At 36.5% G+C, this 13,558-nt stretch overlaps 1 protein-coding gene across 4 annotated transcripts in view; it reads left to right on the forward strand.

Annotated features, from left to right (window-relative positions):
• Positions 1-13,558, forward strand: part of MYO1B (myosin IB) — a 181,028-nt gene that overhangs the window by 117,432 nt on the left and 50,038 nt on the right. For all 4 annotated transcript variants that reach the window (XM_074967790.1, XM_074967788.1, XM_074967791.1 and 1 more), the window contains exons 8-13: positions 56-154; positions 561-664; positions 1,343-1,490; positions 2,270-2,388; positions 5,891-5,977; positions 6,306-6,371. In XM_074967790.1, the coding sequence (XP_074823891.1) occupies positions 56-154; positions 561-664; positions 1,343-1,490; positions 2,270-2,388; positions 5,891-5,977; positions 6,306-6,371 (623 nt within the window). The remainder of the gene's footprint in view (positions 1-55; positions 155-560; positions 665-1,342; positions 1,491-2,269; positions 2,389-5,890; positions 5,978-6,305; positions 6,372-13,558) is intronic.

A 13,558-nucleotide genomic window follows, 5' to 3' on the forward strand; every position in this document is an offset into this window, starting at 1 on the left:
TAAAATAGAGAGAAAATGGTGTGGCAAAAATTAACTCTGATGATTTTGTCTTTAGATCTGTTAGAGAAGTCCCGTGTTGTTAAACAGCCAAGAGGTGAAAGAAACTTTCATATCTTCTATCAGATATTATCTGGTGCATCAGACGACCTGCTTAGTAAGTACTGCACTTCTGGTGTTTCAGACATTATTACTGCTTTTGGTTTTCCTAATAAAACACTCTCAACCAATATTTTTGTTTTGTGTGAAGAAAGGTATTTTTTAACTTACTATTTATTATTATTATTATTTATTATTTATTATTATTACTGTTAGTAGTAGTAACATATTTACGTTGTCGTAATCAAGGTCATGGTCAGGATTGGGGCCCCATTTGTGCAGGATGTTGTATGAACACAGAAAAGAGACCATCCTTGCCCTAAAGGGCTTGTAATTTAAAGATCACTAGGTCAATTTAATATTAACTATTTGTTAATAGCAGTTATTCATATACTGTCCGTAAGGGTGAAAGAGAGCCATTAACAAGGATACCTGACTGATCTTATTTTCATTCAATTCATTAGACAAACTTAAACTTGAACGGGATTTCAGCAGATATAACTACCTGAGTTTGGACTCTGCCCGAGTAAATGGAGTGGATGATGCAGTGAACTTCAGAACAGTTAGGGTAAGATTAATCCAGTTTAATCCAAGACACACAACTCAAAATTCGAAACCCTCAATTCTGCAAGTGGGTCTGTACTAGAGGGGATACACCTCTGCTGAGCCATTTTCAGGACTGGGGCCTTAATCAGTGTTAAACGCACTTTTCTTGCAGATGTATAGTATGCAATGATTTTTAGATGTAACACTGGTTAACCAAAGTCTTGATAGAGAATAGTTTGGTTTTGTATAGATGCACTTAAGAAAGAAAAGCGTGAACTCCAGTGATATTTTTCTCCTATTCTTTTGCTAAATTTAAATTTAATCCATCAGTGTTTTGTTGATCTATTCATTTATCTTAGCTTTTCAAATTTGTTATGAGTCTGAAATTAGACTAATTGGTCTATAGGCAGTTAGGAAAAAAATCTTTATAAAAACATGAATTACTTCAGTGCTCTGGTATGGACACTAGGGACAGATTAACATTTATGCCAACTGAGTTACACAATTCTTGCAAACCTCACTTCGTATCCTGTGGTGTAATTATCCAAGCCCAGTAATTTTTTCATATTCTTGTTATATCATACATGTTTGGAAAATGTTTATATTCTGTGCTGTTGTATATAAATGGTGGATTTTGCAAGTATGATCTATTTGATTAAAAATGTATATCTTTGTCTCATGATTTTTTCCCCTTTTCCAGAATGCCATGCAGATTGTTGGCTTTATGGATCATGAAACACAGTCCATCTTGGAGGTGGTAGCAGCAGTTCTAAAACTGGGAAACATTGAATTCAAACCTGAATCTCGAGTAAATGGTTTAGATGAAAGTAAAATCAAAGATAAAAATGGTAAGATGACACTGGTGTTAGGAAAAAACCTAATATTTGAATAGTTCATTGCAAATTCTGTTTCTTGTAAAGACACAAGATTTGCTCTTGTAGCTGAATTAAAGTACATTACTTCCTTTTTTATTCTGAACATCATCTGTAAATAGATTTGGTTCAAATCTCTCATATGTACTGTTTCAGTCAAAATTTGGCTTTTTACAAAAATGTCTTTTTCATGCACATTTTCTAGATTTTCCATTTTATGAAAGCTTTCTTCTGAAATATTAAATGGAAGAAATTGATTTACTATAAACGGATATAACGTGTTGGTTGTGCCACGGTATTTTTTCAGTTAATATTTTTGGCTTTCGTACTGCCAATGTGTAACTTAAGTGATGCTTATTCACTTGTTTCGACCTTTTTTTGTAATTGGTACATTTTGAAAAGTTGATGTTTTGTTTTTGTGTGTTTGAAAGTTCTGTTTCAGGAAAAAGATTCCACAGAAGATAGGGAAAAAAATGGCCTCTTACTGAAATATAATGAAATGAAAAATGCTTTCTGACTTAAGATTTTTATGGAATCTTTTTTGTTACGGTTTTCAGCCAACTTTATATGGGGTGGTGGTAACACTCAACCAAAACTTGACAAAAAATTATTCTGAACAAACTTTCCACTGCTTCGAAGTTAAAGAAGATAATTTAACTTTTTGTGTGAGGTAGTGTTGGGTAAGGTTAGCCAATACAAATACGGTGATATGAAAGTGTTAATTGTAGTCACACTCTGGCTTTTTGCTTTCATAGAGCTCAAAGAAATTTGTGAGTTGACAGGGATCGATCAGTCAGTGTTGGAAAGAGCCTTTAGCTTCCGAACGGTTGAAGCCAAGCAAGAAAAAGTCTCTACAACACTAAATGTGGCTCAGGTAAAAGCAGATTCTTATTGATTTTTCTTTTCTGTGAAGTATGTAAAACATTTTTCTTTTCCATAAGGATAATAAGGATTGTGGGTTTTTATTTTATGTATCAGAAGGACCTGAAAGGTTATTTTAAGGGATTGTTTTGTTCTGATTTTACTTCAGATATATCAAATGTAATTTCTGGATTGCTGCTTGTGGGTCTCAGAGGATGTATGTTGTTATCTCTTGGAAATTAAAAGTTGCTGAATCTCTTACTTTCTCCATAACATTATTCAGAAATTGAAGTTAAATGGTGCTATTAAAACAAATTAATGGCTTCAGACAGTCTGACAAAAAGTCACTTCCCCTCTCACCTCTTTAGCTTTCGTTCTCTTGGCTCCTGTGACTTCATTAGATCATTAATTCTTGATTTAGGTTTCTCAGTCACTTAGTTGCTTTTGAAAATTTTACTCTTAACCAGAAAACTGAACACTATTTTATGTCACATGCTTGAGGCAACATTCTTTATTTAAGGGAAAGAATTATTTTAAATAAGTGCTTTCTGCATAGCAACCAAATAAAGTTACTGCTCACAAAGCACTTCCAAATAAAATATTTCACTAGTAAAACTTATCACTGTTTTCAGTTTCTTTCCTTCAACACACATTTTGAATGTTCAAACACACTTGATGAACATTTTGCTTTTATGAGAGTCATGTCCACAGGAAAAGGGTGTAGGAAGCTTTTCCTACATCTTGTGCAGAAATGTGGTAAACTTAAAATATCCTGCTGTGGCAGACCATCTTTCATTTTGAACAGCCCATTTGGTTTCACAGGATTTGTGCGCTCTGGGCTGTTCTGACATTTCTTCAGCTAAAATGAATAAATTCAACTTTTCATATTGTTCCTTTTTTCTTAATTTCTTAGCACCTCTCCCTTCCTTCTCCTCTTGCTTCAGCTAATGATATCGGTGGCGAGCCAGCTTGGAAGTTTGTACGTGAAGAATATAAGATATTTTAGGAACAGGAAAGGCCGTCTGGTTGCATTTGCCACTCCTCATTCTTAGTTTATTTTAATCCAAGCTTCCTGCTTTTTCACCATAACCTTCAGTCCTTCCCCTGCAACAAATTTAGGTGTCTCTTGAAATCACTTACACTGTTTCAATTACTTGCCCAATAGCTTATTCCATACACTTATTTCTCTTGTCCTGGAGTAGTTCTGCTTACATTCTCTGTTTACTCCTTATTTTTAGATTATCTAGTTTTAGAAGCCCAAACCAGTCTGTATGGGTGGACATGGAAGGGAGCGAGGGTGGCTTTTAAAAAAGATAAAAATCACTTTCTGAATCCTTTTACTACTTTTGAAACCTTCTGTGAAGTCCGCGTGGATCCTTTCTTTTTCTAGTAGAATAAACTGAACTCCCTAACTTGCCTTCATAACTTAAATTCTTCAGAACTGGTAAAGTCCTTGTTGTCTGATGCTTCACCCTCCTGAAGGCACTAGTATTCTCCTGGTGGCGCTGTGCCTCTTACAGCACAGTGTTCCAGATGCGGTCTAACTAGCATGTTACAGTGACTATCTCACCTCTTGTAGTGTATTTTTCTGTTGATACAATTTTCATCTTCCTTGTTTGTGTTTTGTTGCTGCTTTACTTGGGGCTGATGGTTGAAATGTGTCTCTCTCCTTTTTTTTTTTTTTTTTTCTAACTAATAAACTCCAAATGCTTCTAATTGATGTGCTGGACAATTTGTCCACATAGAGCATACGTGTATTTTTCTATTTTGACCTGAGAATTTGTTATCTTCTGTCTTATTCACTTAAGTGATAAAAATTCTGATTTCATCCCTCGCTGTTTCCTGTTTAATTTTATTCAGCATCATCAAGTCTGCTTGATAATGTGCATTTCTGCTGCCCTGAACCTCCACTAGAAACTTAACTTACGGGGTCTTGAAAAAATATCTGAGAAGAGCACATAAGTAGGAACCTGTCAGAGACAGATAGAAGAAGGGAGACTGCAAAATGTTCAATAAACAACCATGCTTTTGGAGTTTTTAAGACAAATTGAGGACTGCTTTTCATTCCTCTCTTCTCCCTTTGCTGCTTTTGCCCATCTCTCTCTCCCTTCCTTACTGCCTCCTCTCTCCTTCTGCCATCCCTTATCTGTTTTCCTATTTCTCTCAACTCCTCTTATTGCTTTCTCAGAATACATTAGTGTGAGGACTGCTATATTCCCCTGGTCCACAAATAACTAGATTCGTAAAGTTTCACCTCTTATAAAGGTTCCCAGGAGCCTGTTCCTCAGAAAGAATGAGGAACCCGCTGGGGATGTATAAATTGTAGAGTCATTTTATCAAAGACAGAAATGTGAAGTTTTATTAGACCCACTGTTTTTCTGGTCCCTTCGGGCATCTCTTAAGTATGTGACTACTCGAGGCAATCCTATTAACCGCTGGCTTCAGTTCTCTGTTCCTGCAGTGGAGTAAGGGGAGGGGGCAGGTTGGGAAAGATGTCTTTAAGCCAGCTTTGCTCCTCTTGAATTCTTGGTTCTGTTGGGCCTATCAAACTGCGGGCATAAGTGAAAGCAGCCCTAAGGCAACTCTGGCTGCAAGGCCTCTTTGGGTTTGCCTACACTGTAGTGTAAGACCAGGGTTTCAACTCAGGCTCAAGCCTAACCCTTCCATCTACACATAAATCAAGCGGCCCCCGGTCCCAGGACTCCACGCAGGTGGAGCATCTGAGCCTGCGTCAAGCCAGGACCCAGGTTTCAAGCCCTGTTGGTTTGCAGTGTCGATGCAGCCCCAATGGACTTGTGCTCTGGGAGTCTGCTGAAAGTATCCCACAATTCCACCGGCCAACTTTCAAATTGTCAGAGGACAAAGAAGTTTTCCCACAGGCTCCACGAACAAAGGGCTAGAGCAGCCACATTTTGGGAGGAGCCTCGGAAGTCGGTAATATGGGTGGTTAGACTAGCACCACAGGTTGGGACATCTACATTGTGAATAAATCCCAGTCTGAGCCTGGGTCAGCTGAATTGGCTTCATGGGGCTCAGGCTGCAGGTCTAAAAATTGCAGTGTAGACAGCCTGGGCTCTGAGACCCTCCATCTTCATAGGGTCTAAGAGCCTGGGCTTCAGCCTGAGTTTGAATGTGTACACTGCAATTTTATAACCCTACAGCTCGAGCCACATCATTTGACTAGGGCCAGCTGTGGTGGTGCTGTGGGTCTTTTATTGTGGTAAAGACATACTGTAATGGGTTGTTGGCCAGCTGAGACTAACAGAATGCAATGTGCTCTGGCTACACTGTCTCCATCTCCAGCCCTTACCAAGTCCCTATGCCAAAGGTTGGGAGGGAGAACGCTGTAGAGCTGTTCCTGCAGCCTTATTCTGACCAGGTAGCCCTCTCATGCTGAACATATTCCTTAGAAGTCATTTCCACCCTTTTTATAGCACTTTTAAACCACTGGAATAGTGCACATGGTTCAGAATTAGCCCAGTATTTCTAATGTTTTCTTTCTTTCTTTTGGCTAGGCATATTATGCCCGTGATGCTCTGGCTAAGAATCTGTACAGTAGACTGTTTTCCTGGCTTGTTACCAGAATCAATGAGAGCATTAAGGTAATTTTCTTATATGCCCATAAAGAAATCAATAGAAATAGATGAAGTGAGTGGGGACAGTAAAACTATACTGGTCTGTTTTACTTTTTTGTTCTTATGCACTTGTGCAGGGTTGCAGGGCTGCCAATGCTGGAGGTGAATATTTGTATCCAAATAAAATCTGTGTGCTTGTTTTCATTTTTAAACTTATGAAAATATTTATATTAACCATTTTTGGAAAACCAAACCTAACTTTTTAGCCTAAACAATATACCTATAAGGCGCATTTAACGTATCTTGACCACAAATGCTAAATATACAGAACAATAACTCAATCTTCTCTTAAAAGGCACAAACAAAAGTCAGAAAGAAGGTCATGGGAGTACTGGACATCTATGGCTTTGAAATTTTTGAGGTAAGTGCTTTAGAATACAATTTTAATAGAATTTTGCATATCTATAACAAACTTTACAGCTATTACTAAAGGTAAATCTAGTTCTTCATGTATGTGTAATCACAGTTTCACCTTCTGTAAGTTAAGTCTAGTGCATCTTTCTAAGTACACACGATAAATGTAAACTGAAGTTAGGTCATCTTAGTATGCCTTGCAATTATAGCACAAATTTATCAAAGCCAAATTGAATATGTTGCATTGATACAGCAGGTACCACTGAAAAGTAAATATTTACTATGGTACCATTCTGAACATAGGAAATATTGTGGTAATGTCCATGCTCTCATACAAAATTTGTCTATAGTACATGTTCTGTGTATGGCCTTGAGGCTTCTTATAGATATCTGCAAACAAGGTTCTTTTCCTTTACAAAAGAAGACATCTTTTCTGCTAGAACTAAAAATAAATTATACTTCATTTCATCTCAGTACACTTAAACACTTAGATTTTTTTGAAGTGTTTTTAAATGTACTATCAAAAGTTCTCAGTTATATCAAGTGAGTTAGCCTGATGCTGTTAGGTACAGAGATCATGACTGAATTGTTTATTCTGGCAAACTTTATTTCAGGAGATTTGAATATCTAGTTAAATATTGTACTCTAATGTTCCAGCTAAGAAACTATGGGGAAAAACATCTTGTCTATTTCCTCCTTTCCCACTTCCTCACAATTTCTCTAGGAGACCAGTAAGTCTAGTTTTCTCAATAGAAGGTAGGAACAATCCACCTGGATTTATCTCTTTCCAAAGAGGTTTTAAAATGTTACTTAGAAAGGGGAAGGTAGTATATACTTCATTTCAGATATATAATGAATCAGAGTAGTCTAACAGTTTTGTAAAGAGAAGAGATATAGCTAATATTTGAAACAGGTTTTTACTCAAGAAGATAATATTTAGTTTCCTGAACATATGAAGAAACTTAAGAAAATATACTGTATGGGACCAATCTGGAAGTAACTCTTAGTAGTAGGACTATTTGGTGGTAGTTATATTCCTTTAGAATATATTTGGTGGAGATGGTGGTAGTTATATTCCTTTAGAAAGTTACACAGTAGAATGTTACTGTTGTTGGCAGAAATTTTGTTTTAACCAGCTGTGTATGTGCACTTGATTAAGTGTAGGGTGAGGGTGAGTTTAAAAACGCTGGAGTAAATCTGAGTTTGTGGGCTGGCTATCGATTGTTAAATTGAATGCAAAGAAACAAGTTTTTTGTTGTGTTTTTTTTTAGGAAGTTTGACATTAGAAAAATAAAACCATAAAAACAAGTAGTTAGATGTAAGGACACAGTTTCATAGCAGCAAAATGGAAGACTACATGCTTTTTTCCTCTCAGATGTATATTGAACTATACTATAGTTTATAAAATGCTTAAAATAGTAAATTTGAAAATGGAGCAAGTTTGTTCATTTAGTGTCCAATCCTGCCAAATGCTGAGCAACCTCAACTTCTAATTAAGCAGACAGGAGAAAAAGTACTCTACTTCACGGGATTAAACTCATAGGGTGAAATTCACCCAGGTACACAGGGCAATCAAGGGTCATTTGCATCATGTAAGTGTCATGGTGGAACCACGAGATATACATCTGAATATTAAGGGCATGATCCAATGCTCATTGAAGTCAATGGGAACCTTTCCATTAACAATGAGGAGTGTTGGGTCAGGTCCTATTATATGGCTTAGATTGTGTAAATTCTAAATTTTAAATTGTAAGCTATCTAGGACTATTCTGTCCTATAGAGGTTTTTATACTGCACTCATCACCATAGTATCCGAGTGACTTCCAGTGGTGTGTTAAGCAGTGTGACTACACATCTGTCATGTATTGTTCTTTCATCTTCTCCCTAAAGGAAGAAGTGTGTGCAGTAGAGTGTCTTGTTTTGGCAGTGTTTTTTATTTATTTATTAAATAAATATTTGTGTTGCTATGTGTTTGTATTAAAGAAGGCAGGGTTAAAGAACGTGCATTGCACTTGAAGCAGAAAGAGTTGAGGTTTGTGATGCTCCTTAATTCCTGGAAGAATTCACCCTGCAGTCACGAAAGTTCTGTCTCCTCCACAGATAAGCTTTTCTCTTATTGTTGAGAGTGCCATTGTGACAGAGGAGTGAAGCTGTCAACTATAGTTGTCATCCAGGAGTATTAGATGGTATTTTAGGTATCCTGGGCCCAGGCCTTTGGGCACTTGGAAGATAAGGACGAGACCTTGAGCTTGATTTGAAATTCTATTAAAAGCCAGCGGAGAGAGCAGAAAACAGGTGTGATGTGCCAGTTGTAGCCTGTGTTTCTGAGGAGATGTGCTGAGGAGATGCTGGAGGGACAACAAGTATCTCTTTGTTATGCATTTGTACAATGCCTAGCACAACGGGGTTCTGATCCCGGCCTGGGGCTTCTTGGGGCTACTATGATCAAATATTAATAATATCAAATTTAACTTCAGAAACCTTTCAGGAAACAAGGGTGGCTTTATATCAGAACTGAAGATGGTCAGGAAATTTTTCGATAGAATATTTTGCCATTGAAAAATGCTGATTAGTTGACAATGAAATGTTGTGGAAATGAGTCAACTTTGACTTTTTTTTTGGTAGGCTGAAGGTGTTCTGTTTTGAGCTTTTTGGAATGAAATGTTTTGATTTTTTTTCCTTTTTCAAAATAGTTTTTGGTTTATTTTGTATTTATGTAATATAAAATTTTTAAAAAATCAAAATTGGAACAAAACATTTCAGTTTTGTCAAAACAAAATGTTTCAATTGACCTGGTACTAATTTTTGTCCAGAATTTCATTTTCTGAGACATTTCAAAAAATTTTGTTCTGTTTTCTGTTTCAAAATTGTGTATTTTCCTTCAAAAAGACCAATCCATTTCCCACCTGGCTCTTATTGGAACAAAATCCTAACACTGAAATTATTAAATTGGTAAACAGGTTTTAGTCAAACATTGTGCAGGTATAGTGGAATGTTTTTTATGGTCAGGTAAATGAATCTGCATGAAGTAAGTTCAATTAAATAACAAAGATACATGGCAAAACCTGGATTTATGGAGCCTTTTTATAAATGATGGTACTGCACATGTGCAGTCAAAGACAATTAAGGAAATGCTTATAAGAAATAGTTGCATAAAAAAATCTAGCCACCATCAAACAAAAATACATATTGGTAAAACTAGTTATATATCAAATAGTAAACTAATCTGCTGTAATTGAATGAAACATTATGTAATATATGCAGTACAATACATCGGATGAAGTGAGATAATCATCAGCACCATCTTTTATATTTTCTAGCTTGAATGGTACAGAGGAGTTCTTCTGGATGGATATTTTACAAAAGGATTATTATACATGTACAATTTTAGCTGACATATAGCTAATGGCAGTGAATTTAGAGAGCTAATTATTATTCTTAGTATTTCCAGGAAGTGATTATAAATTCCCCTTAAGAACCAATTAGTATATGTTATCTCTTAAATTAACATGCACTGTCTTGAAGGTTAGAACTACAGTAATGTACATGATGGATTTTGATGATAAAAGTGCATTTGGAGTGCCATTCCACCTGCAAACTTGTAACATAAATTTGAAACTTGATTCAGTGTGTTAAAAGTATAATTGCTTATTTTAAACTAATCTCAAACCAAATTAACTACCACTTGGGTTAGTATTAGTGCACTTTCTGTTGATTTGGATACCCTTTTAGACTGCCTTGTAAAAGTGCAGCATTAATCCACAAGATGTATTTTCTGTTGCATTTGTTTTCCTGTTTATCTTTAGTTAATGTACAAAATATAAATATGTGCTTTGTTACATTTATAAGATCAGCTATATGAGAAATAATGGCAGGAAGGTGGAGGAGGAGAGATACATGTTAGAAAATACAGGAGGCATGGTACTTATTTTTTAACTTTTGCCCAACCATTGACAAACCAATATATTCTGTGTGTTTACTGATGAAGGATGAAATCCTGACCCCATTGAAGTCTATGACAAAACTTCCATTGACTTCAGCAGGGCACGGTTTCACCTCAAATGTTTAAATTGTCCATGAGGGCCTATGAGAGTATCAGACTAATTTGCTTGTAAAACGCTACTTGTTTAGATTCTAATTACAGTGCTTTTGGAATACCTTATCTGACAGTTCACTTCCATTGCTAAAATTTCCCTGGCTGATCATATTTTTCCTGTTAAAAAGTAATTTCTCTTATTCAGCATCACTGGGTTTAACTTTTCAAAATACAATGTAACTTTTGTGAAAATTTCTAATGGTTTTTCTCCCAGCTCCTCCTAGCTTCCTTTCCAGAAGTTTGAATATAAAGCTAGCTGGGTTGCTTCCTGGGGCTTTGTTCAGTTGATCGTGTTTGCACTGTGTCAAAAACTGACTTGCTAAAACAAAACAGAATGTAGCAACTTTTCATTATTCTTTAGGCAATGTCTATCCATTTTTATATACTTAGTGCTGGCAGAAAAAGGAGCTAAAAACATTTAAAATTCTGAGTGACTCCTCCCATAGCCGTTCTTTCTGGGAATAAACTCCTATAGTCCTCTCTTGCAACCCATCGTCTCTAGATTCTGCCCCTTACAGAAATGTCTGTGCAAATCCCTTCAATCTTAGCTCACAGAAGAAACCAGCTCGTGAAGGCAATGGAAAATATATGCCAGAGCAAAGACTTCATTTCATGACAAGTCACAAATTCCAGGTTAAGGACCATTATAAAGCATGGAAAGTGTGGTGCTAATCTGATAACTGTGACTGGAGATGGAAGGAAATAGACAGGTATTTCCCCAAACATTAGACTGTGGTGTTGAAACCAGAATAAAATATTACCACCACATCATATTGTTCTCTTGGTTTCTCCAATTCAGTTAGAATAATTTACCAGGCTTTGCACGGGTCTTTAAAATTGTGTGTCATCTGGACAGTATAATAGTGGTTGAATTAAAATCTGGACAAAACAATCAACTCCAGAAAACTGCAACCTGTCCACATGGTAAATGACCCATCATCAGGCCCAAGTGAATATGCATGCACTTCAAACATCATATGATGATAGCTGAAAATTGAGCACCGTTGAGAGAGATGTGTAAATTCCCTAGCAATTTTCCCTTGAAATATTCTATCCAAACAGACCGCATGGCAACACAGTATTACCTGAAATCATGTAAGAAACATGCTCCTTTATACTTTTCTAGAAAGCATTTCGCATTCAGCAGTTCTTCGTACAAGTAAGAGAGTCTGTGGCAGAGTACAAACACTTAATCGGATGCTCTCAGAGAACTCTTTGGTTTACACCATGAATGGCAGCTGATGATATGCTACCCACAAACAATTTTTTACCATTGTGACACCTTGATAATGGTCCCATCCATCATCACATAAAAAAATTAAGTTGGATTCACTTCTGTAAATGTAAATAATATAATTACATAAGCCATCATCCTGGCTTTAAACGTAGATAACATCTGTGCTGAGATAATGCCATAAGAAATGTAAAAGAAGATAATGTCATGATTGGCAACACATCTTTCTTTATTAGAGTTGTGTTTTCAATGAATGTTGTTGTTTTTTTAAGAGAGATGCTCAAATAAGAGGGTGAAGAATTATATTAAGGAAGGGTGGTTTTGTGTTTATAGCAGAGAAATAGGCTTCAGAAGATCTGAGATCTGTTCTCAGCTCCATCACAAGCTTTCTGACACCTTGCCTAAGTCTCATAACTTGTCTTTGTCTAAGTTTCTCCCTCTGTAAAATCGGAACAATAATACCTACCTCTTGGTGGTTGTAGTGGAATGTGTTGGGCTCTTTAAGAGTAATTGCTGCTAGCCCAGATGATAAAAGGGCATACTCCTTCAAAGAAAAGCAAGCTGGGAGATGTAATACCAGAGGAGTCATGTGATTGCCAGGACTATGTAAGATGAAGCATGCTACTTAGGGAGAGTCCAGACACAGACAATGCCTGCAAGAAATTATTTCCTCACCACCTTTTATTCCCTTCAGGCCTCTAGATAGGCTTCCTCCAAATCCTTTCTTCACCCGAGCGCTCCCTAAATGAACCCCAAAGGCTTTTTTCCTATATAGTCCTGGCAATCGCATGAGCCCTCTGATACTACGCCTTCCAACAATCTTTCCTATGAACTACATCTCCCCACATGCTCTTCCATGAAAGCTTGAGTCCCAGTAACATCTAGGCTAGTGGTGTCCACTTTTAAAGAGCCCAGCACACTTTGCTACAGTGGTATTGTGATTATGTTATGAGATCTCAATAGAGATGCAGTTTTTTAAAATTTATTATGAGGTGGCTAGCTAATAGATGGAAGCATCGTATCAACAATTCACCTGAAAACACAACTTGTGTATATACTGTAAATATATAAATCTCAGTTCTAGATATAAATGTTTCATTTTTTATACATACACAAGTCTATTCTGATACCCATCAACAGAGAAAGGGTACTGAAAAATTGATTGCTGTGCTGATGTACGTGTACTCAGACAGTTGTGCAATCTACAAAGCAAAGCTCAATCAAGTATATAAGAGTAGAACTAAGTCTTAAATCTGTTGTTTATCATGTGCATCTGCTGGCTAGCTTTGTGAAAGTGGAACACACAACATGGTAAGCCCTACATAAAGAGTGTTGCTTGTTCTTTGTTTTTTGGTTGGATTTCTAGATGTCAGAGTGGAGCTTTTAAAATACTTTTGATAAAATAACTGATTTACTGAATTTTAACTTTTTTTTTGGTTAAGAAATAATTGAAGCTCATTATGTAATATTCATCACTGCTGTAAAACATGTTGATTGCATGCTTTTAATGGGTTACATCATAATTTTAAAGATGAGCAAAATATAGAATACAGAGAAACTCTGAGTGTGCTAAAGGGCTTTCCCCTAAAGCAGTGATTAGTTCCATGATGTGCAAATGGACCAACACTATTTAGTAGGTCCTAGAATCTGTGATTCTAGGATTAATTTGCTAACCTGTGCTTGTGATGTGATTATATCCGAGTTTTCTTTGTGTAATACACACACGTTATGTTTGTTGGAGACACAGTTGATTCTTGCCCCTCCCACTCACTACTTGGTTTTAGCCTGCATGTACCAAAAAATGCAGATGAGAACAAGATGTGTTCAGTGGGTCTGAGTATCTTCCTTCGCCCCTGAAATCATT

Source organism: Natator depressus, chromosome 11 (genome assembly GCF_965152275.1).
Source record: "Natator depressus isolate rNatDep1 chromosome 11, rNatDep2.hap1, whole genome shotgun sequence".
In the NCBI taxonomy this organism is placed as follows: domain Eukaryota; kingdom Metazoa; phylum Chordata; order Testudines; family Cheloniidae; genus Natator; species Natator depressus.